This window comes from Somniosus microcephalus, chromosome 4 (assembly GCF_052327205.1).
Source record: "Somniosus microcephalus isolate GS21.2 chromosome 4, FLI_Smic_1.0, whole genome shotgun sequence".
NCBI classification, from domain to species: Eukaryota; Metazoa; Chordata; class Chondrichthyes; order Squaliformes; family Somniosidae; genus Somniosus; species Somniosus microcephalus.
In genome coordinates, this window is record NC_140990.1 from 154,652,534 (window position 1) to 154,677,501 (window position 24,968).

The 24,968-nt window shown below is 45.1% G+C and overlaps 1 protein-coding gene across 3 annotated transcripts in view; it reads left to right on the forward strand.

Annotated features, from left to right (window-relative positions):
* Window positions 1–24,968, forward strand: part of lss (lanosterol synthase (2,3-oxidosqualene-lanosterol cyclase)) — a 117,671-nt gene that overhangs the window by 87,624 nt on the left and 5,079 nt on the right. For 2 of the 3 annotated variants that reach the window (XM_085985362.1, XM_085985363.1), the window contains 5 exons: window positions 4,541–4,646; window positions 4,785–4,850; window positions 8,643–8,723; window positions 18,525–18,695; window positions 19,401–19,479. In XM_085985362.1, coding sequence (XP_085841488.1) covers window positions 4,541–4,646; window positions 4,785–4,850; window positions 8,643–8,723; window positions 18,525–18,695; window positions 19,401–19,479 — 503 coding nt within the window. The remainder of the gene's footprint in view (window positions 1–4,540; window positions 4,647–4,784; window positions 4,851–8,642; window positions 8,724–18,524; window positions 18,696–19,400; window positions 19,480–24,968) is intronic. The other variant, XM_085985364.1, reaches the window with a different exon arrangement.

Genomic DNA, 24,968 nt, shown 5'->3' on the forward strand with positions numbered 1-24,968 from the left:
CTTATATGGCTCCGTGTCAGTTTTATTGTATAATGCCTCTATTCCATATCCCTTAATACCTTTACCCAACAAAAAAACTATCAATCTCAGTTTTGAAATTTTCAATTGACCCTCCAGCCTCAACATCTTTTTTGGAGACAGAGTTCCAGATTTCCACTGCCCTTAGCGTGAAAAAGTGCTTCTTGACATCACCCCTGAACAGCCTGGCTCTAATTTTAAGGTTATGCCCCCTTGTTCTGGACTCCTCCACCAAAGGAAATAGTTTCTCTCCAACAACAGCAACTTGCATTTATATAGCGCCGTTAGCTTAGTAAAACATCCCAAGGCGCTTCACAGGAGCATTATCAAACAAAATTTGACACCACACCACATAAGGAGCTATTAGGACAGGAGAGGTAGGTGTTAAGGAACATCTTAAAGGAGAAGAGAGAGGTAGAGAGGCTTGGGGCCTAGGCAGCTGAAGGCACGGCCGCCAATGGTGGAGCGATTAAAATCAAGATGCACAAGAGGCCAGAATTGGAGGAGTGCAGAGATCAGAGGGTTGATGGGCTGGAGGAGGTTACAGAGAAAGTGAGGGGCATCACCCTGGGGGGCTTTAAAAACAAAAATGAGAATTTTAAAATCGTGTAGGTCAGCGAGCACAGGAGTGATGAGTTAACAGGACTTGGTGCGAGTTAGGACACGAGCAGCCGAGTTTTGGATGAGCTGACGTTTACGGAGGGTGGAATGTGGAAGGCCAGCTAGGAGAGCGTTGGAATAGTCAAGTCTAGAGGTAACACAGGCATGGACGAGGGTTTCATCAGTAGATGAGCTGAGGCAAGGGCGGAGACGGGCGATGTTGTGGAGGTGGAAGTAGGCGGTCTTAGTGATGGCGCGGATATGTGGTCGGAAGCTCAGCTCAGGGTCAAAATAGGACGTCAACGTTGTGAAAAGTCTGGTTCAACCTCAGACAATGACCAGAGAGAGGGATGGAGTTGGTGGCTCGGGAATGGAGTTTGTGGCAGGGACCGAAGACAATGGCTTCGGTCTTCCCAATATTTAGTTGAAGGAAATTTCTGCTCATCCAGGACTGGATGTCGGATAAGCAGTCTGACAATTTAGAGACCGTGATTTACCCTACGATACCCTTTAATCATCTTAAACACCTTGATTAGATCACCCATTAATCTTCTATATTCAAATGAATACAAGCCTAGTCTATGAACTTGTCCTCATAATTTAAAGCCCCGGTATTATTCTGGTGAATCTGCGCTGCACCTCGTCCAAGGCCAATATCTCCTCCCTGAGGTGTGATGTCCAGAACTGAATGCTGTGCTCCAGATGTGGTCTAACCAGAGCTTTCCACAACTGTAGCATAACTTCCACAGCTTTTTATTCCAGTCCCCTTGAAATGAAGGCTAACATTAAATTCGCCTTTAAATTATTTTTTGTACCTGTCCACTAGTTTTTAATGTTTTCTGTGCATGGGCCCCTAAATCTCTCTGCTTCTTCATAGTTCCTAACTTCTCACCATTTGGAAAATACTCTGATCTATCTTTCTTGGGACCTCACCCTTTCCTACATTGAACTCCATCTGCAACAACAACAACGACGTGTATTTATATAGCGCCTTTAACGTAGTAAAACGTCCCAAGGCGCTGCACAGGAGTATTTTAAGACAAAAAAATTTGACACCGATCCACAAGGATAAATTAGGGCAGGTGACCAAAAGCTTGGTCAAAGAGGTAGGTTTTAAGGAGCGTCTTAAAAGAGGAAAGAGAGGTAGCGAGGCGGAGAGGTTTAGGCAGGGAATTCCAGAGCTTAGGGCCGAGGCAACAGAAGGCACGGCCACCAAAGATTGAGCGATTATAATCAGGGATCCTCAAGAGTGCAGAATTAGAGGAGCGCAGATATCTCGGGGGGTCGGGGGGGGGGCGGGGGTGTTTGTGGGGCTGAAGGAGATTACAGAGATGGGAAGGGGCGAGGCCATGGAGAGATTTGAAATTGAGGCACTGCTTAACCGGGATCCAATGTAGGTCAGCGAGCACAGGGGTGCTGGGCGAATGGGACTTGGTGCGAGTTAGGACACAGGCAGCTGAGTTTTGGATGACCCCAAGTTTACGTAGTGCCACAGTTTTTCCCACTCACTTAATCTATTAATGTCCCTTTGCAACTTTCTGTTCCCATCTACACTAGTTACTGTGCCACCAAACTTAATATGGTCAGCAAATTTAGATGTACGGCTCTCTATTCTTTCACCTAAGTAATTTTTAAATATAGTGAAAAGCTGAGGCTCTCTCTGATCAGTTCATATTCATCCAAGTGCTCAGAACTCTATCCCTAAAGATGGATTCTAGTAACTGCTCCACAACTGACGTTCGACTCCGAGGCCTATAATGTCCTGGTTTCTCTCTTCCACCCTTCTTAAATAATGGAATGGCATTGACAATTTTCCAATCTAAGGGAGCAATTCCTGAATCGAGTGTGTTTTGGAAGATCATGACTAAAGCACCTGCAATGTAATACCCTGGGTGGAAACCATCAGGTCCTGGAGATTTGTCCGTCTTTAGTCTCATTATTTTCTCAATTACCTTTTTTTTAAACTTGTATTAAATCTAGTAAATTCCTCCCCTTTATTTATTTTTGCTTTTCTTTGTATCTTTGGTACGTTCTCCTCGTGCTCTACTGTGCAGACCGATACAAAGTAAGCATTTAATAATATGAAGAGAAAATGCTGGAAATGCTCAGCAGGTCAGGCAGCATCTGCGGAGTGAGAAATAGAGTTAACGTTTCAGGTTGCTGACCTTTCGCCAGAACTGGCAAAAGTTAGAGATGCAACAGGTTTTAAGCAAGTACAGAGGCAGGGGAAAGAGGGAGGGGAGGAAAGAATGAAAGGGAAGGTCTGTGATAGGCTGGAAGGCAGGAGAGATTTAAATGGCAAAAGGGATGATGGTGCGAGGCAAAAGGGGATGGTGATGGGACACACAAAGAAACAAAAGATGGATCAAGGGGAGGTGTAAATGGCAACAGCAGAATCATCAGCAGCTGCTGTCTGGAAAAAATAGGGGCAGTGGTTATGATCTGAAATTGTTGAACTCCGTGTTGAGTCCAGAAGGCTGTAAAGTGCCTAATCGAAAGATGAGGGGCTGTTCCTCGAGTTTACGTTGAGCTTTGTTGGAACAGTGTAGGAGGCTGTAGACAGAGAGGTCAGAGTGGGAGTGGGACGGAGAATTAAAGTGACAGGTGAGGAAGCTCAGGGTCATGCTTGCGGACTGAGCGGAGGTGTTCAACAAAGTGATCACCCAGTCTGCGTTTGGTCTCCCCAATGTAGAGGAGACCACATCGTGAGCAGCGAATACAGTATACTAAATTGCAAGAAGTACAAGTAAATCGCTGTTTCACCTGGAAGGGGTGTTTGGGGCCCTGGATGGTGGGAAGGGAGGAGGTGAAAGGACAGGTGTTGCATCTCCTGCGCTTGCACGGGAAGGTGCCGTGGGGAGGGGAGTGGGTGTTGGGGGTGATGAAGAGTGAACAAGGGTGTCGTGGAGGGAACAGTCCCTTCGGAATGCTGAAAGGGGAGGGGAGATGAAGATGTGTTTGGTGGTGGGATCACGCTGGAGGTGGCAGAAATGGCGGAGGATGATCCGTTGAATGTGGAGGCTGGTGGGGTGAAAGGTGAGGACAAGGGGAACCCTATCGTGGTTCTGGGTTGGAGGGGAAGGGGTGAGGATAGAAATGCGGGAAATGGGACGGACACTGTCAACCACGATGGAAGAGAATCCTCGGTTGAGGGAAAAGGAAGACATATCGGAAGCACTGGTGTGGAAGGTGGCAATGTCAGAACAGATGCGACGGAGATAGAGAAACTGGGAGAATGGAATAGAGTCCTTACAGGAAGCGGGGTGGGAGGAAGTGTAATCAAAGTAGCTGTGAGAGTGGGCTTATTGTAGACACTGGTTGATGGCCTAGATAGAGAAGTCGAGGAAGGGAAGGGAAGAGTCGGAGATGGACCATGTGAAGGCGAGGGAGGAGTGGAAATTTGAAACAAAGTTGATGAAATTTTCCAGTTCAGGGCAAGAGCAGGAAGTGGCACTGATGGTCATCAATGTACCAGAAAAAAAGGTGAGGAAGGGGACCCGAGTAGGCCTGGAACAATCTTTCCCATGTAGCCTATCAAAGCTGATGGTATGCCAACCTTCTCATTATGGTTAACAGTTACATTTGAATAACCTCATTATTTTTGCCTGTACCCTGTATTAGATTTTTGTTGGTGTTTTTTCCCAAATATTCATCGCTCCTTTGAATAGGAGTTCTTCCTGTTGATCGTTTGAAATTTACTTTCAACTAATTTCCAGTAATACTTTCTAGTCTTACTTTCTTGGCTTAATTTGAAGTAATCATCTGGGTTTATCATATCTAAGACCATTTTTAATATTTTATCTATACTTTAATGTTGTCTCCCCCTCCCCCTTAACTTAATTAAGTGGATACTGCTTCCTGAGAGTGCCGAGCAGCAACAAACTGGCTCCATTGCTAAATGTCTTTCTTTGCTTCTCTGCAGGTGATATAATGATTGACTACACATACGTTGAGTGCACATCTGCAGTGATGCAGGCACTAAAACATTTCCAAGAGAAATTTCCACACCACAGAGCGAGAGAGATCCGGTGAGTATATTAAACGTAACAGATGGTTGGATGAGCCCAGTTTGGGTTATTACTGTTGATAAAAGCTGTTCAGAATTTCTAAATAGTTGTACATGAAACTGTCCTCAATTCTCTAACAGATTAATCTTGTCCATTCAGAGATACATTGGAAAAGGGTCTTGAATACTGCCGGAGGATACAGAACCCAAATGGATCATGGGAAGGGTAAGTGGATTGTGTGTGTAACAAATATTGAGCAAACTTTGAAATAACAGCATGAAGTTGGCAATAAAATGAAGCCTCAGTCCCTGTATGAAGGTTTCTCCTCCCACCACCTTTGGGACAGGGTTACAAAACCAGTTTTAATAGAGGATACCACTCTATTTTCAGTCTGAGAGCTCACAAGTAAAACAGCAAAATCAATGAAAGGTTTCTTTCGGTGCAAAAACCTGACCTGGCGGAATTAATGATGATGATTAAAATCAACCACAGTGACATAGGAACGGGGGCGGCCATTCAGTCCCTCGCGCCTGCTTGGCCATTCAATCAGATTATGGCGGATCTGTATCTCGACTACATTTACATTTTTGCTCCCTATCTCTTGACACCCTTACCCAACAAAAATCTATTGATCTCAGTCTTGAAAATTTCAATTGATCCAGCATCCACAGCCTTCTGGGGGGGAGAGTTCCAGATTTTAACTACCCTTCGGGTGAAAAAGTGCTTCCAGATTTCACTCCTGTTTGGCCCAGTTCTATTTTTAAGATTGTGCCCCCCTGTTCTGGATTAGATCACCCTTCAACATTCTAAACTCAGGGTAAGACAAGCCCAGTTTATTTCACCCTTCCTCAATTTAATCCTTTTAAGTCCCAGTATAATTCTGGTAAATTTGCGCTGTACTCCTTCCGAGGTCAGTATAGCTTTCCTGAGGTGCACAGCCCAAAACTGAGTGCAGCGCTCCAGATGAGGTCTGACCAAGGCCAAGTACGACTGCAGCATCACTTCCTCCCCTTTGTAATCCACCCCCTTGAGGTAAAGACCAACATTCCATTAGATTTTTAGATTACCTGTGCACGAGCCTTTAGTGATTTATGTACATAGACACCCAAATCCCTTTGCTCCTCTACAGCTCTCAGTCTCTCACCCATAGAAAATATTCTTATTTGTCTTTCTTGGATCCAAAGTGGATGACCTCACACTTTCCAACATTGAACTCCATCAGCCACAGTTTTACCCACTTACTTAGTCTCTATATGTCTCTTTGTAACTTCCTGCTCTCATCTGGACAACTTGCTGTTCCTCCTAATTTAGTGCCAACTGCAAACTTGGATATACACCTCTCTATTCCTTCATCCAAGTTAGTAAGATATATAAGAACATAAGAAATAGGAGCAGGAGCAGGCCATTCAGCCCTTTGAGCCTGCTCCGCCATTCAAAAAGATCATGGCTAGTCTTCGTCCTCATCTCCACTTTCCTGCACTATCCCCATATCCCTTGATTCTCTTAGTATCCAAAAATCTATCCATCTCTGTCTTGAATATACTCCACAGCCCTCTGGGGTAGAGAATTCCAAAGATTCACCACCCTCTGAGTGAAGAAATTTCTCCTCATCTCAGTCCTAAATGGCCGACCCCTTATTCTGAAACTGTGACCCCTGGTTCTAGACTCCCCAGCCAGGGGAAACATCCTCCCTGCATCAACCCTGTCAAGCCCCTTAAGAATTTTGTAGGTTTCAATGAGATCACCTTTCATTCTTCTAATTCTAGGGAACATAGGTTTAGTCTACTGATGCACTATCAATTACTCAAAAGACTGAGGTTAAGCGAGTAACTAACAGGCTTTTATTAACAAGAGAATGAAGGTGTGCCTCGAGTGGTCGACCAGTCCAGAATACAGAGGGACTGTGGAGCAGTCACCTTTATACCTGGACTCGTGGGAGGAGTCAGCCGAGGCATGTACAGACATGTACACAGTGGAATACAAACACTCATACAGGCAGGTATAACAGTGGTTTACCACATCTACTCAATCTCTCCTCATAGGACAATCCCCCCCCTCCATCCCAAGAACCAGGCTGGTGAACCTTTGTTGCACCCCCTCTAAGGCAGTGCCGGCTGCGCTCCATGAGCCTGGCACTTCTCTTGAGTGCCGGGCTCTTTTACTGACAGTCCCGATCCCCGGGGGCCCAACTGGGCCCCGGGTCGAGCTGCGCAAGGCCCCTCCACTTTAAGAAGGGGAGGAAGGCCTGCAATACAGTGGCGTGACACGCTGCGGCACATAGTGCCGCGATATTCCCTTGCAGTGCCCCAAGAGGGAGGCGGGGCGCTTCCAGTAGCACCCCGCTTCCCTCTTGGGGCGCTACCACTCAATTTCTGTCACGGGGGTGCTAATTTTTCCAGGGCACTAAAAGTAGCATCCCGGCGAAGTTAGCACCCCAAAGGGGGCGCGACTCAATTTTTAGCCCCCTCTCTGTGTTTACTCTGTCAAAATCTTTCATAATTTTAAAGACCTCTATTAAGAGAAGGCTAAGGGCTGACCTAAGAGAAAAGAGACCCAGCCTGTTCATCCTTTCCGGATATGTATACCCTTGCATTTCTGGTATCATCCTTGTAAATCTTTTTTGCACCCTCTCCACTGCCTCTATCTCCTTTTTATAATATGGCGACTAGAATTGTACACAGTACTCCCAAGTGTGGTCTAACCAAGGTTTGATACAAGTTTAGCATAAACTTACCTAAATGTTTGTTTTTGTTATCAGTTGTCTTGATATTCCATTCCATTTAGTTGCCCTGTGTTAGAAACCTGTGGAATATGAGAGAAGCTAGCTGTTTAATCTAGGTGAGCAGGTTTCATAGAATCTTACAGTAGAGAAGGACGCCATTTGGCCAATCATGCCAATGCCTGCCCTTTGAAGGAGCTGCGAATTAGTCCCACTCCCCTTCACTTTCCCCCAGAGCCCCACAAAGTTTTCCATTACAATTATTTATCCAATTCCCTTTTGAAAGTTACTATTGAATCTGCTTCCATCAATCTTTCCTGTCATAACCACTCGCTACGTAAAAAGATATTGTCCTCATCTCCCTCCTGGGTATCTTAAATCAGTGTCCTCTGGTTATCGACCCTCCTGCCAGTGGAAACAGTTTCTCTCTTTCTACTCTATCAAAACCCTTCATAAGTTTGAACACATCTATTAAATCTCCCCTTAACCTTCTCTGTTCTAAGGAGAACAACCCCAGCTTCTCTAGTATCACCATGTAAATGAAGTCCCTCATTCCTGGTACCATTCTAGTAAATCTCCTCTGCACCCTCTCCAAGGCTTTGACATCCTTCCTAAAGTGTGGTGACCAGAATTGGCCACAATACTCCAGCTAGAGCTGAACCAGTGATTTATAAAGGTTTAGCATAACTTCCTTGCTTTTGTACTCTATTTACAAAAGCAAGATTCCGTATGCTTTTTTAACAGTCTCCTCAACTTATCCAGCCACCTTCAAAGATTTGTATATGTGAACGCACAGGTCTCTCTGTTCCTGCACCCCTTTAAAATTGTACCATTTAGTTTATGTAGCCTCTCCTCATTCTTCCAACCAAATTAAATTTCATTATATTTTTTGATAACATAATCTAGGTGACACTTCAGTGAAATGTTAAGGGAGTGCTACACTGTCAGAGATGCCGTCTTTTGGATGAGAAATTAAACTGAGATCCTGTCTGCCTTTGCAGATGGACATAAAAGATCCCACGGCATTATTCAAAGAAGAGCAGGGGAGTTCACGTGGTGTTGTGGCCAACATTTATATTTCGAGCACGGTCACTTTAAAAAAAAAAAAAGTTATCTAGTCGTTTATCTCATTGCTGTTTGTGGAACCTTGCTGTGCGCAAATGGACTGCTGCATTTCCCTACATTACAACAGTGCCTACACTTCAAAAAGCACACGTGTCATTGGCTGTAAAATGCTTTGGGATGTCCTGAGCTCATTAAAGGTGCTGTATAAATACAAGTTGTACCTTTTTTCACAGGTGCTGGGGGGTGTGTTTCACCTATGGGACCTGGTTTGGCCTGGAGGCTTTTGCCTGCATGGGGCACACGTATCAGAAAGGGTGAGCGAGTGCAGTTCCTAAGTTACTATGTGCAAAATCCTCTGCAGCTTAATATATAGTTGGTATTCATAGAGAATCATAAACCACAAGGATTAAGGCTAAGCCGCAACCTTGTACTTTCTCCTTTCCCCTTTTAAAAAGGCATATAAACTATAGTCTCCAAATGATAAATCCTGCAGGTATGTTGAATGTGTGACACATGAGCTGCAATACAACTAGATTGAATTACACTTTGTGTGTGTATTACAAAAACAGAGCTGTTCTTGACGGGAGAGAATACACTGGGAAATGCATTATAAATTCTTAGTGTCTCTTGGGGTACCACTATGGGACTCAGGCCTGAGTACCAGCACAATCTCATCCCTTTTTATTCGTGGAAAACTACTTTTTCTTCAAACTTAGCAATTTGTGACCGGGTGCTAGGGTTTGGATGATCAGCCATGATCTCGTTGAATGGCGGAGCAGGCTCGAAGGGCCGAATGGCCTACTCCTGCTCCTATCTTCTATGTTTCTATGTTTGTACTCAATCTTTGTCAGATTTTGAATTTTTTCAGCAAATGTAAGTATTTCACTGAGATAAAGGGCTAAAAAAATTCGGTTGCGTAGCGCCTGTTGTTTGGCTCAAAAATGGCGTCCGAGCAGCGCACGCACACTTCTGGTGTGGGCCGCGCCAGACACCGTTTTGGTGATGGCATTAGCGTCAGCGCTGGGAGCTTGCGCCGAAACTATGCAGGGTATGCAGTTCGTGACGTCAGTCAGCATGTGTGACTGATTTGATGCCAGCGCTGCCATTTTCGACCTCAACATTGGAGCTAACACCCTCTCTTAACCTCGCACAGCTGAACATGCGTTTAACAGCAGGAAGGAACCCCCACAGCGCTATTTAAAGGGTCATCGCCAATATTCCCTTCAATTTTTTTGGGATGCGCGCAGCCCATTCAACACACCGTGCCTGTACAGTTTTTCCCATTCAAAAGCCGGTGAGCCGGCTGCATGGAAGGTCCAGACTGCTGCGCAGCCGCACAGCTTAAAGGGAACATTGGTCATCACCTACTTACAGGTTAGTTGCTGATTGATTTCTACTAGCTGTTGCTAAGTTTTTAGAAGTGTTTGGTACTTCCTAGACTTCTTTAAAGTTGCTTAAAGCCTAGAAGGAGTGGTGTGGCACGTGCTCAAGGACTTGCTACTGACTTGCAAAGGGGTCTGCTCCAACATGGATGCAGTAGTTTGTATCCCCCTTGGCCTGCAGCATAACCGTGAAAATGAGCAGAGGTGACGCAGAGGAGGACAAGCTGCTGAAGAGGCAGGAGGAGGAGGAGGAGAAGGGCTCTCGGCACGAGGCCATATCCACCCAGGATCTTCAGGGAGCAATTTTCCTACCTCAGCCTCAGCGACAAACAGTGTGTGCGACATCTCCTTTTTACTAATGAAGTGCTCATTAAAATCTTCCACCTGCTGCAGGCAGACCTGCCGCCTCAGTCCAGGGCAAGGACGGCGATGCCGGTGGCTGTAAAGGTGACCGTGGCCTTGAACTTCTTCATGTCAGGCTTCTTCCAGGCTGGAGCGGACAACATCTGTAACATCTCCCAGTTCACCGTCCACTCCTGTATAAGGGAGGTGAGTGAGACTCTATGCAAAGAGAGGTGAATACATTTCATTCTCTCTTGCCAGAGAGATGCAGGGGGAGCGAGCATGCGGCTTCGCCAGGAGAGCAGGCTTCCCCATGGTGCAGGGTGCCATTAACTGCACACGTCGCTTTGCGGGCGCTGCATCTCAATTCGGAGATGTACAGCAACCGGAAGGGATTATAGCCACTCAGTGTCCAGCTGGTGTGTGACCATACTCAGCGAATCATGCAAATCAATGGCAGCGGCCATGATGCCTTCATTCTGTGGCAATCCGCTGTACCATCAGCATTTGAACCACTTCGACAAACCAGAGGGTGGCTACTGGGCGACAAAGGCTTATCTGCTGACCACCTGGCTCATGACTCGGCTGCAAAACGCACGGACACGTGGCCCGCTTACATATAACAAAAGCCATGCTGCCACATGGAATCAGCAGACCATTGGCGTCCTTAAACAACGTTTCCGATGCCTGGGCCGCTCTGCTGTACTCACCAGAGTGCGTCTCAAGATTCGTCGTGGTCTGCTGCATGCTCCATAACCTCGCCATCATGAGGGCACAGCCCTTGCCACCAGTCATACGGCGACCAGCTGAGGAGGAGGAAGCAGAAGAAGAGGAAACGGAAGGGAGGAGGCAACCCAGACAGCCCCTTTCTGCCCAGGCTGTGCGTAATCGACTTATTGACTGTTACCAGTGAACAGAACCCCAATTCCACATTCACCAAAATTAAACATTAAACAAATGCTTTGGTCTCGATTTTACCAGGCCCGAGGCGGCAGGTTTTGGAGGCGTGCGAGTTGTCAAAATCACAAAAACTGGCGGGTGGGTCCGATCCCGCCTCAGCAATTTTCCCGCATTCGTGGTTTCAGACCCCGTTTCCATCCTGCCTCCAAGAGGCAGGATAGGCCCTTAAGGCCCCTAACAACCAGTTAATTGCCTCTATATAATCCCATTTTGAGAGGCCCGTCCTGCACGTCTCCTCTGGAACACGCCAGTTAATCCTGGCGACCTCAAGTGGATTGCTTACTAACAGATGCAGCTCCACCATTAAAAAGGAGCTTTCACCAATGATCATTTGCAAGTGGCAGAACTTTGCTGTCTCAGGTCTGGGGGAACTTTAACAGGCCTACTCATTGTTGTGGAAGTTTGGAGCCTGACACCCATCTCCAGTGTGAGCTCCTGGGAAACCCCTCTCCCCACCTTGACTGAGCGCTTCCTCAACTGAGGCATATACCAGAAGCATGGGAACCATTTAATTTCTTTCCTCCTGGACATCAGATTTGGACGAAGACCAGCCGCGGCAGCAGCAGAAGCCTGAACAACAGCAGTAGCAACAAAAGGAGCGCCAAGCTGCTGCTCACCCACCTGAAGCAGCACAGGCCAGAAGGCGCCAGTGCACGACCACATTGCTGCCCGGGATGCAAGGGGTGCACTCATGTTGGCCAGATTTGCTTAGTCTGCACAATCAAACACTTTTACTTTGCACCTTCTTACCAGAGCATCGACAATGGACAAGAACCTGCGGATTCTTATCACTGACCACCATACTGACAATTGCAAGTCGCCCTAAGCCCTCAATGTGGAAGTCTCATTTGCGAAATGACACAGGCCACAACTTCAACAGTTTGCCATCAAATCTGTTTATCATAACAATTCAAGGCTGGCTTGTCAAAAATCAATACAACAGAACACCCAAGTGATTACCCTTGTGACTACTTGTGCTTTATCTTCCTCTTGCGCGTGCTCCTACGTGGTGCTTCCCCTGTGGCTTCAGCAGATGTGGAGGCCCCTTGCTCACTTTCTTGCTGCTCCTGTCTCGATACCTTTGGCGGCCGTTGGGTTGCGAACCTGTGAGGGCTCGGCAACAGTCTGCTGCTCCTGCGGCTGTGCAGGGGTTGAGACGCCCATCTCAGTTGGGTGAGGACTCTGGTGGGGCTCTGACCGAGGGCTTTGCAGTGGCATGGTCGTGTGAGCGCTTGGAGAGGAGCCCCCACTTCCTTGTTGTCTGCCACCAACATCCCTCTCCTGGGTCAGCCCCACTTCAGAGCTAGCAAGTGGCTTGACAGCACCATGCTGCACTTCAGGGGGGCCATGAGGACCAGCTTCTGCACTGGAAGTCCTACTCCAGAGGACTTCAATGAAGGTCTGGTTCACTAGATTGATTCCTGGGATGGGGGGGATTTGGAGGGGGGGGTGGGGAAGTATTTTCTTATGAGGAGAGATGCTGGGAGGATGTTTCCCCTGGCTGGGGAGTCTAGAACTAGGGGTCACAGTCTCAGAATAAGGGGTCGACCATTTAGGACTGAGATGAGATATTTCTTCACTCAAAGGGTTGTGAATTGTGGATGCTCAGTCATTGAGTATATTCAAGACAGTGATTGATAAGATTTTTGGATACTAAGGGAACCAAGGAATATGGGGATTAGTGTGGGAAAGTGGAGTTGAGGTAGAAGATCGACATGATCTTATTGAATGGCGGAGCAGGCTCAAAGGGCCGAATGGCCTACACCTGCTCCTATTTCTTATGTTCTTCTTTAAATAGTCCTTGCCTTCCCTCTGTTACTGACCATAAGAGCGTTCTCTTGGCCACAGTGTTGCAATAAAAGCCTCCACAAGACAAACATTCCAGACCAATTTTATGAATCAAACCATTACAATATTTCATTCAAAAGTCAGCTAATCACTCTTGTGCATTCTCTTAGTGCCAGTCTTGCGTGTGCCTTTGCCTGTCCTAATGATCCTACGCAGTGCTACCCCAGTGGCTGCAGCATGGCTGGTGGAAGGCTGCTGATTTTCAGTGGGGAGGATTTCAGATGGACTTGCAGGATGATCTTGAGCAGCTCTGGGCCTAGTAGGCCCGGCTTTGGACTGCACCACCTCGGCATGGGCAGTTGAAGTCTGGGCTAGCTTGCTGACTGGCAACAGCGTGGAATGGCAGTGGTTGGGAGTAGGTATGCTGTCATCCTGAGCCACTGCAACTCCCCTGGGGTGGATCCTCAGCAATCCTAGTAATCTGTTGGAGGACGGATTGCTGGACTGCTGGGACACCCTGCAAGCCCCTTTCAACACAGGTAAACCCAGGCATGATGGCAGCAGTCTGTGCTTGCATGGCATCAAGCTGAGCTTGCAGGACTTCAATCTGAGCTTCCATTGCAACACTGACTTTGGGTGGCTTCTGCTTGTGCTGCAATGGAAGCCGAGACTTCGGCTATCAAACGCTGCATGATGGTTGGGTCCACAAGTGCGCTAATGGATCTACCCATCTCTTATACGCTAGAAAGGATGGGCTCCAAATTCTGAGCAAAGCCCTGTGCAGGGTTGGAGCTGGAATCCTCCATGCTCCTTGACATTGCACTCAGGCTTTCTGGCAGGCCTGCCAATGCTCCAAACATTTCATTGTGCAGACCCACCAGCGTTCTTCTGTAGGCCGCCCCATCAAAGTCTTCATCTGAGTCCTGTGCAGCAGAACTTGTGCGCGACCTCGCCCTCCGGGGAACTGGCACCTGCGCTATCTTTTCCCCCCGGCCCTGCTGCGGCCCACTCATGCCACATGCAGATCCCACCTCTAAGCTACCCTCAAGTCTGCACAGTGCCATTATCTGAGCTGGTGGCTGCGAGTTTCGGATCGAGTGATGGTGTTTCTTCTTCATTACTCTCCCTCTTCCTCCTACACCACTGCCTGGTCAGGTTGGATTTCTTGGGTCTCTGAAATGAGAAAGATGCAAGGGTAGGGTTACGGTGAGGGGGATTGGGGGGAAGCAAGAAGTGCATGCTTACACCATCTGCAGCTTGTGAGTCACGAGATTGTGGGATGAGGGGGAAGTGGGATGTGAGAAGTGGGATGTGAGAAGGAGGATTAGATATGAGCATACCGTCATGTTCAATGGTTTCAGCGCTGCCGCTGACCACAGTTTCAGTCACAGCCACTCCAATTATGGTGAGCACCGTCTCCTCGAGTGGGGTCAGGATATGGAGGCGCGCTTGTCCCTCTCCGGCTAGCTGCTGTTGCCTATGGTTGCGTGCCACCTTGTCCCGCAAGCGAAAGGGAAGTGTGTCAATGTGTTTGGGTGATGTGCCTGTCATGGTTGAATAACTGACAGTGTGTGCAAGCTGTGAGATGTGGGTGTGAGGCTTGCAGCAGGGGTAAGTGTGTGAGGGTGAGGTGAATCTATGAATAATGAGGTATGAGTCGTGATTGATAGAAATTGTTGGTAGGTGAGTAACGGGGGTGTGGTGAATTGAGCAGTGTGTGAGGCTAGTGGTGCAGTTTGTGGTATATGGCATTTGAAGATGAATTCAGTGACCTTGACCACTCCTGTTAGGTCATTGAACTTCTGGCACTGCATCAAGGTCCTCAGGGCAACACTGCTAGCATTGACCTCCGTGGCTATCTGCTCCCGCTGCCTTCAGTGTCTGTCTGGAGGGCCCCCCCGTGGAAACAGGACCTCTCTTCTCTCCACCTCCTGTACTAAGGCCTCCAGTGCTGCGTCTGTGAACCTTGGAGCCCTCTGGCCTGTATGTTTCCCAGGTGAAACTCCCTTTTGCAACCTGGTGTCGTCAAACTGCACCTCCCCTTTAAGAGGTGCAGGCTAGCTTTAATTGGTGCTAGCTTCGCACGAACTTGGGCCCCCTGCTGTGCGGGCAGCCACTCAGCAGCACGTTTAGCGCTGGGCTGTGTGCCACTATGATTTAAATTAGCAGGCAGCACGCAGCCTGCATTACTTTAAACGGGCGTGGGTTAATCGCACATCGCGATCCCCGGCACCTGTTTTCCGTGGCTATTAAATTTTTAGCCCAAAATTTCTTGTTCATGGAAAACACTCAAGGTTCCAGCACCACCATTTATTTTTAGATTAATTTGCAATGCAGCACAAAAATCATATTGGAGAAAATTGAGGGTGAAGAATGGGCTGTTGTGTTCCTGAAACCCTGCAAAAGCACTCCCTACAGCAGTGGTGCAAAAACCGTATCTTAAATTATTTGTGGAAAGATCCCTGGTACCGACATAATCACTGCCTTGGGAACTTTATCTGAGGAAAATATAAATTACATGAAGTGGAACCTGTTATGTTCATTAATAAATAGACATTCTTATTATGAACACAGCTAGCTTCTAGCTAGTCATTTATTCAGTACATGTTCTCTAGGTACAGTATCTGTAGAGATGCTGCATGTGTGCTCCTGTGTGCAGGCTGCCATCTTGACTGCTGCCTTGTGGGTAGCCTAGCCTCATGGGTAATGTAGTCTTAATGTATGTATAGCTGGGTAGTGTAGTTTTATACATACAGCTATATACAGCTCTACTGCTCCACCTAGTGTCCACCACAGAATGACATGTTATTGATCACTACATCCCCCTTTCTTTGGAGGTTTAACCAAATCAATATCACTCAACTTTCAAGAAAACAATAAAGATAATATCAGTAACACTTTTGTTAGTGCTCTATAAACATAAACATTTTCAAAACAGTCAACACATTTTCAAAGCTTTACATTGTACTCAAAGATTAAGTCTATCAGGCTCTTTTACTTCACGTGTGGATCTTCTCAACACGGGTAAGTCTGATGTGTCTTCATGAGATTGTTCTGGCGGTGAATGACAAGATGCAGTTGCGGCATTGTCATCAATCTGCTCTTGTATAGATCGAGGTCTCCTTGCGATCTTTGCTTGGAGAGGGTTTCAGTGTTTCCTTCACTCTTCATGCCATAACTCTCAATGTAGTCAATGCACTCTCGAAAAACTGCTGGCAGCTGGATCCCATCATACAGCATAGTCCTCTCAGCAGCCTCGGCTAATGGAAAACCAAAGATTGTCCTGAGGGAAGAAGGAGTATCCACCGGAACTGCTTCCTGCTCTGGTGCAGGCTTCTTCTTTTTCTTTTTCTCTTTCCACTGCTTAACAACATCTGCTGCGGTTATATCTTTGGACTTTTTCTCCTTGTGTTTTTCCTCTTTGTGCTTTTCTTCCTTTGGCTTCTCTTTGACCTTGAAGTCTTTTTCTTTCTTCTTGGAGAAACTAGGCTTTTTGAAGACATGGATACCCTTTGGCCTTTTCATCCTTGATGGGCTCTCTGCTTCATCACCTGAGTCATCTGGTCTGCTTATGGCACAGTTTATACGGTAAACTCTTTTGACCAGTTCTAAGTCCTCACAAGCTTTGTCACCCAGTAGTGAATCAAGCCTTTCAGCTACAACAGAAAACATGAGATGATGCACTTTGTCTTTGACTGTCACTTTAAGTCTGCATACACCTAAGCTATCTATTTTCTGTCCATTATAGTCCTTCAGTAGTACTGACTTTTTCTGTATTTTGGGCTTTTCTTTCATATTGTTAATGTCACTCATACTGATTAAGTTTGCTTTTGCCCCAGTGTCCAGTTTCAATGTAACCAATGCTCCATTTATCTGCAGTGGGATCATCCATTTGTCCTCTTTTACTGCATTAACTTTATGTTCAGCATTGTCTATTTCTGAGGGCTGCACATTTTCTGTATCTTTTTTGATATCGTCACATGACACCATTCCTACAAAAAATGTCTCACTTACATCAGTGTCCTCAATCACATTAACTCGTTGCCCTTTCTTAGTTTGTACTTTTGAAAAGCATTGTTTGGCAAAGTGATTCTTTCCATTACACTTTGTGCACATTTTTCCAAAGGCTGGGCATTGTCTTAACTGGTGTTTGTAACCACAGCGTTTACAATTAAAAATTTCATTCTCCGATTGCTTTTCATTTCTGTTCTGCCCACGTTTCTTCCCCTTGTAGGACACAGCACCGACAGCAGCATTATCACTCATTACATTCGCATCATTTTTCGCCTCTCCCAGGAGATCACATGGGTTCGGGTGGATGCACAGTGATAGAAGATTTGAGGTTAGGATCAGATCAGCCATGATCTTATTGAATGGTGGAGCAGGTTCGAGGGGCCGATTGGCCTACTCCTGCTCCTATTTCTTATGTTCTTATTGATTTCACTGAAAGTCTTCGCGTGATTTCGAGCTAGCTCGCTGGCTTTGCATATTGTCACAGCATTTTCCAATGTTAGTTCGGTTTCTCTCAACAGACGTTCCCTGACTTTTTCATCATGAATACCAAACACAATCTGGTCACGAATCATGGATGCTTTGAGCTCAGAGAAATTACATGTCTGTGCTTTCAGTTTCAGATCAGTTATAAAGCTAACAAAAGTCTCATTTTGTTGCTGTGTCCGAGAACGGAAGATGTATCTTTCATTCTTCTCATTCTTTTTGGGAGAGCAATGTGCATCAAATTTTTTTAGCACATCTTCTAATTTTTCTCTGTTCTCCGCTGGATTAAATACAAATGTATTAAATACCTCTATCGCCTGTGGGCCTGCAACCGTAAGCAGCAACGCTATCTTCCTTGCGTCTGGCTTCGTACCGAATCCGATGGCTGCAATGTAGAGTTCGAATTGTTGTTTAAAAATCCGCCAATTGTAGTCGACATTTCCCTCGAGATTCAAACGCTCTGGTGGCTTCAAATTTTCCATGTTGCTTTTCACAATTTTCAGCAGATCTTCACCACCCTGGTACCATGTTATGTTCATTAATAAATAGACATTCTTATTATGAACACAGCTAGCTTCTAGCTAGTCATTTATTCAGTACACGTTCTCTAGGTACAGTATCTGTAGAGATGCTGCATGTGTGCTCCTGTGTGCAGGCTGCCATCTTGACTGCAGCCTTGTGGGTAGCCTAGCCTCATGGGTAATGTAGTCTTAATGTATGTATAGCTGGGTAGTGTAGTTTTATACATACAGCTATATACAGCTCTACTGCTCCACCTAGTGTCCACCACAGAATGACATGTTATTGATCACTACAGAACCCACAGTCATACCAATGTAGAAATATTGCAGTATTGCACCCCATAGCACTAAGTGACACTATGGAGCATTTACTGTGTGTGTGGCTCCTGATTACACTGATGGTGGAGAAGAAGGCATGTTGTGACAAGCAGCAATTGAGATTATGTTGTAGCTCCCTTACCTGGATATTTCTGGCAAAAATAGCTTTATTGACATCGCACGGTATTGTTAAAATCCCAGACATCAAATAAACACGTTAGTTTATATGGTCAGAAATCCTATCTTGTGTGATTGCCGTTCTGGCCCTGAATACCATTTCTAAATTTGAGTTTTGTCTCTCACCAAGTGCTGCGTGCAGAGCGGTGACCCGAGCCTGTGAGTTCCTGCTGTCCAAGCAGATGGAAGATGGAGGCTGGGGTGAAGATTTTGAATCATGCGAGCAAAGGAAATATGTGCAGAGTGCAAAGTCCCAGGTTCACAATACATGTTGGGCAGTATTAGGATTAATGGCGGCAAGGTGAGACAGGAGTCCATTGTTACATTTATTTATAAAACCTTTTCTTCCTTTTTATCACAATGCCAAATACCCTTAACAATATCCCATTAATCATGGAAATTAACTTCCTTGAACTATGGAACAACCATCCATTTTGATCTCTGTCAGAAATTACCACCTGAAATAAGACACAGTTAGGACAGATCCAGTCATATGTCTGTGATCATTTTGACCTAGACTCAGCACACTCTATATATTGATGCTTTGTAATGGCGATAGTTTTTAAAATATTAGCTGGATAACAAGGATGCTGAGCAATGGGGCTATATGATCTTTGTGCAACGGCCTTTAGTCTGGACGTAGGCTGTATTATCATTACAGCTGAGATGCGCATTTTAGAAACCAGTATCTTAATATATAATCAGATCGTTGTATTTGTTATTTGCCTCATGATACTCTGGCTTCAATAATTTATTGTAATTAGTCAGTGCACCAAGTACTTCTTTACAGCACATGCAATGATATGGTGACTTCCACAGTACATTGCCAAAACTCTGCGGCGTAAGAGTTGCCTTTGGGTTACTCTAGTCCAGCCTCCCATTGTGTGCATGCTGCATCTTTCTGGCTCAGCTGAGTGAGAACTGCATTTTAACTTTGTTTTATCCTCTTCTCTTTATTTCCCCTCCCTTCTGTTTCTCTGCCCCCCTCCTCGGCAATTCTGTACAGGTACCCTGGCACACGGGCAATAGAGCGAGGGATTAAGGTCCTGATTGATAAACAACTGCCAAATGGGGATTGGCCTCAGGTGAGTGACTTCTTTCAAATGGCAGGGTTTCTTAATGTTTTGCATGCCATTGAGTTCATCTCCAACTGTACATCATTTAACCAGAAAAAGCGGTCAGCCTGAGGATTGGGATCTTTTTAGAAATCAGCAAAGGGGGACCAAGAAATTGATAAAGAAAGGGGAAATGGAATATGAGCACAAACTAGCGAAAAATATAAAAACGGATTGTAAAAGCTTCTATAGGTATGTGAAAAGGAAAAGACTGGCGAAGATAAATGTAGGTCCTTTACAGTCAGATGGGAGAATTTATAATGGGGAATGAGGAAATGGCAGAGAAATTAAATAAATACTTTGTTTCTATCTTCACGGACACAAAAAACCTCCCAGAAATACGAGAAAACCAAGGGTGTGGCGAAAATGAGGAACTTAAAGAAATTATTAGTAAAAAAAAAAAAGTACTAGCAAAATTAATCGGACTAAAAGTCGATAAATCCCAAGGACCGGCTGACCTATATCCTAGGGTTTTGAAAGAGGTGGCCATTGGGACGGGCAATCGAGCCTGGGAGCGTCTGCTCTTTTTGTCTCAACACTACACTGAGTGGTGTCTTTACCCACTGACCCATCAGGGAAATTTCAAGTTATTTTAACATTGGGCTGTCCTCACATAGCACATTCAGAAATGTCCTCTCGCTGTACTCTGCTCTTCCTCATTTAAGCTCGTTCCAGTGTGGGTTGGTCGGTGAGCTAACCAACACCACCAAAAACTGGTTACTGTTTGTGCATAAGTTGGCTGTCATGGTTGCTTGCATAACAATGACCTGTACTTCAAAAGTAACTAATTGGCTATAAAGTGCTTTGGGACTTACTGAGGACATTAGGCATTGGTTGTCATCTTCCAAAATTCTATAGATTCTGGAATGGTTTCTGCAGATTGGAGGATAGCAAATGTAACCCGCTATTTAAGAAAGTAGGGATAGAGAAAATGGGGAACTACAGACCTGTTAGCCTCACATCAGTAGTTGGGAAAATGCTAGAATCTATTATAAAGGATGCAATAACTGGGCACTTAGAAACTAATAGTAAGATTGGGCAGAGTCAACATGGATTTATGAAAGGGAAAATCCTGTTTAACAAACCTATTGGAGTTCTTTGAGGATGTAACTAGTGGAGTAGACAAAAGGGAACCGGTAGATGTGTATTTGGATTTTCAGAAGGCTTTCGATAAGGTCCCACACAAGAGGTTGATGAACAAAATTATGGCACATGGAATTGGGGGTAATATACTAGCATGGATTGAGAATTGGTTAACAGACAGAAAACAAAGAGTAGGGATAAACGGGGCTTTTTCAGGATGGCAGGCTGTGACTAGTGGGGTACCGCAAGGATCGGTGCTTGGCCCCCAGCTATTCACAATCTATATCAATGATTTGGATGAGGGGGCTAAATGTAACATTTCCAAATTTGCTGATGATACAAAGCTAGGTGGCAGTGTCAGTTGCGAAGAGGATGTGAAGAGGCTTCAGGGGGATCTCGACAGGCTCAGTGAGTGGGCGAGAACATGGCAGATGGAATATAATGTGGATAAATGTGAAGTTATCCACTTTGGTAGAAAAAACAGAAAGATGGTGAAAGATTGGGGAATGCAGATGCTCAAAGGGACCTGGGTGTCCTTGTACATGAGTCACTGAAAGTGAATGTGCAGGTGCAGCAAGCCATTAGGAAGGCAAATGGTATGCTGGCCTTCATTACAAGAGGATTTGAATACAGGAGTAAAGAAGTCTTACTCCAATTATATAGGGCCTTGGTGAGACCACACCTGGAGTACTGTGTACAATTTTGGTTTCCTTACCTTAGGAAGGATATACTTGCCATAGAGGGAGTGCAACGAAGGTTCACTAGATTGATTCCTGGGATGGCGGGACTGTCGTATGAGAAGAGATTGAGTAAACTAGGCCTGTATTCTCTTGAATTCAGAAGAATGAGAGGGGATCTCATTGAAGCATACAAAATTGTTACAGGGCTTGATAGGGTGGATGCTGGGAGAATGTTTCCCTTGGCTGGGGAGTCTAGAACCAGGGGCCACAGCCTCACGATGAAGGGTAGGCCATTCAGGACTGAGATGAGAAAAACATTTCTTCAGAAGGTGGTGAATCTTTGGAATTCTCTACCCCAGAGGGCTGTGGAGGCTCAGTCATTGGGTATATTCAAAACAGAAGTCGATAGATTTCTGACTAGTAAGGGCATCAAGGGATATGGCGATAGGGCCAGTGAATGGAGTTGAGGCAGAAGATCAGCCATGATCTTATTGAATGGCGGAGCAGACTCGAAGGGCCAAATGGCCTACTCCTATTTCTTATGTTCTAACCCTGTGTATTAAAGGACACTGTGTAATTATATTTTTATTTAAACATGCAAAAAAAAATGGTCTGTCTTGTTCTGTGCTTTCTTATTTTCTGAAGCTCTTGTATTCTTTTATCCTTGTGGAGCATGAGTTTTGAAGCTGTTCTTTGTGAGCTTCTTAAATACGTGCCATAGAGCCTCGTCGGCAGCATCTGATGATGAAATCCTTGCTCCCATTAATCTCCGCATACCTCAAGCTGCTTATATATCTGTTCTGATACAAGATTTATCCACTAAACTACAGCATTAAGAGCAGCTCTTTCTAAACTCACAGGCTTACAACATTCAAACACAACAAACCAGCGAGTGGGAAATAAAAGTGGAAATGGACCTGAGTTGCCTAGGCTTTGTGGGCCAAGATGGCTGGGACTTTCAGGCTGGATATGGCCCAGTTGGTACACCCACACTCTGGAGGGACCAAAGTCTCCTACTGCAACTGTGGTACATCATAGGTTGCCTCTAGGTTTTTCAAGATTTCCCTGAGGGGAAATGTTAACATTGTAATAAAGCAGGACTTGGCAGCTTCCAAATCATGGTTGTCTTAAAGTCAGCAAAGGTCACTAGTCATAAGCAAGCCATTGTTCACAGCTACCAATATTGGAATTATGGGGAAGATGTGAATATTTCATAAATTTCATAATAAATTTGCAGTCTCTATCAGGAACAGGTGGAGGCCATTCAGCCCCTCAAGCCTGTTCAGCCATTCAGTTTGATCATGTATGATCTGTATCTTAACTCCATCTACCCACCTTGGTTCCGTAACCCTTGCCTAACAAAATTCTATAAGTCTCGGTTTTGAAATTTGCAATTGTCCCAGCCTCAACAGCTTTTTGGGGTGAGAGTTCCGGATTTCCACTACCCTTTGTGTGAAGAAGTGCTTCCCAACATCACCCCTGAACGGCCTGGCTCTAATTTTAAGGTTATGCCCCCTTGTTCTGGACTCCCTCACCAGAGGAAATAGTCTCTATCTACCCGATCAACTCCTTTAATCATCTTAAACACTTCAATTAGATCACCCCTTAATCTTCTATATTCAAAGGAATACACACCAAGTTAATCAACCTTTCCTCATAATTTTAGCCCCGGTATCTGGTGAATCTGCGCTGCTCCCCCTCCAAGATCTCCTCCCTGAGGTGCGGTGCCCAGAACTGAACGCAGTGTCCAGATGGGGTCTAACCAGAGCTCTGTACAGCTGGAGCATCACTTCCACCCCTCTGTATTCTAGCCTTTTTCATTATCTTTTGTCCCTGTGCACTAGTTTTTAATGCTTTGTGCACTTGGACCCCTAAATCTCTCTCATCCCCATTCCCAGCTTCTCACCATTTAGAGAATACTCTGATCTATCTCTCTTGGATCCAAAGTGGATGGCCTCACAATTCCCACACTTCCCCAGCCACGGTTCTGCCCACTCACTGAATCTATCAATGTCCCTTTGCAACTTTCTACTTCCATCTACGCTATTTACTGTGCCACCTAACTTGGTGTCATCAGCAAACTTAGATATACAGCTCTCTATTCCTTCATCCGAGTCATTTATAAATATAGTGAAAAGCTGAGGCCTCAGTACAGACCCCTGGGGGCACGACACCACTAGTCACATCCTGCCAATTTGAGTACATGCCCATTATCCCTACTCTGTCTCCTACCTTCTAATCAATTCTCTACCCATGTCAATAAGTTGCCTCCAATCCATGCGCTCTCATTTTTGTTTACAGTCTCTTATGTGAAACCTTGTCAAATACTGACTGGAAGTCCATATAAATAACATCCATAGACACTCCCTCAGCTACCACATTAGTTAACTCCTCAAAAAATTCAACTAGGTTCCTCAGACATGCATTACCCTTTATAAATCCATGATCAGCTCATGTTTGTCCAAGTGCTCAGTCAGTCTGTCCCTAATAATAGACCCAAGTAACTTCCCCACAACTGATGTTAAACTCGTAGGCCTATAATTTCCTAGTTTATCTTTTTTACCCTTCTTAAATAATGGAGTGACTTTGGCAATTTTCCAATCTAAGGGGACAATTCCTGAATTGAGAGTTTTGGAAGATTATGACTAAAGCATCAACAATTTCCTCACCTACTTTTAATATCCTGGGGTGGAAACCATCAGGTCCTGGAGATTTATCTATCTTTAATAACATTAGTTTCTCCATTTTTTAAAAATTTGTATTAAATCTGGTTAGTCCCTCCCCTTGATTTATTTTTACTTTTCCTCATATCTCTGGTACTTTATCCTCATCCTCTACTGTGAAGACTGATACAAAATAGCTATTTAGTAAGTCTGCCATTTTCTTATTTCCAATTACAATGTCAACTGCATCTGTCTTTAAGGGGCCCACATTACTCTTAGCCACCGTCTTGCTCTTAATATACCTGAAAAATCCTGTGTTGTTGTCCTTGATATCCCGCGCACGTTTTTTCTCGTATTCCCTTTTGCGGCTTCTCCTACTATCTTTATCCTTTTGGTGTTCTTTGTATCTCTCCCAGTCCAGGGAATCTCTACCAGTTTTGCCTTTGTATATGCAGCTTCTTTTAGGTTCATACCATCTCTCACTTCCCTTGTTGACCAAGGTTGTTCAATTACACATTTAGAGCTCTTGCCTTTAGGGGTATGTACAGGTCTTGTATTCTATCAGATAGTTCTTTGAACATGTCCCACTGTTCATCCCTAGTTTTATCCATTAATCGTTCTGTCCAGCCTACTGTGGTCAATTCCTGCCTCACCTAAATTTAAAACCTTGGTTTGTGACTCACCCTCTCCCTCTCAAACCCAATATCAAATTCTATCATAGTATGCTCACTGTTAGCTAGGTGTTCCCTTACCGTTAGATTATTGACTAGTTCAGGCTCACTGCTCATTATCAAATCTAAGATGGACGGTTCTCTTGTTCGTTCCAAGAACATATTATTCCAGAAAACTGTCCCTAATACACTCAAGAAATTCGCTGCCTTTGGGACTTGAGCTGTTCTGCGTCTCCCAGTCTATGTCAAAAGTAAAGTCTCCCATTATACCTGCTGTGTTTTTGAAACCACCTTCTCTGATCTCCAAGTTTATGTATCCTGCTACTTTATCACTGCTATCTGGAGGACTGTTTACAATATTC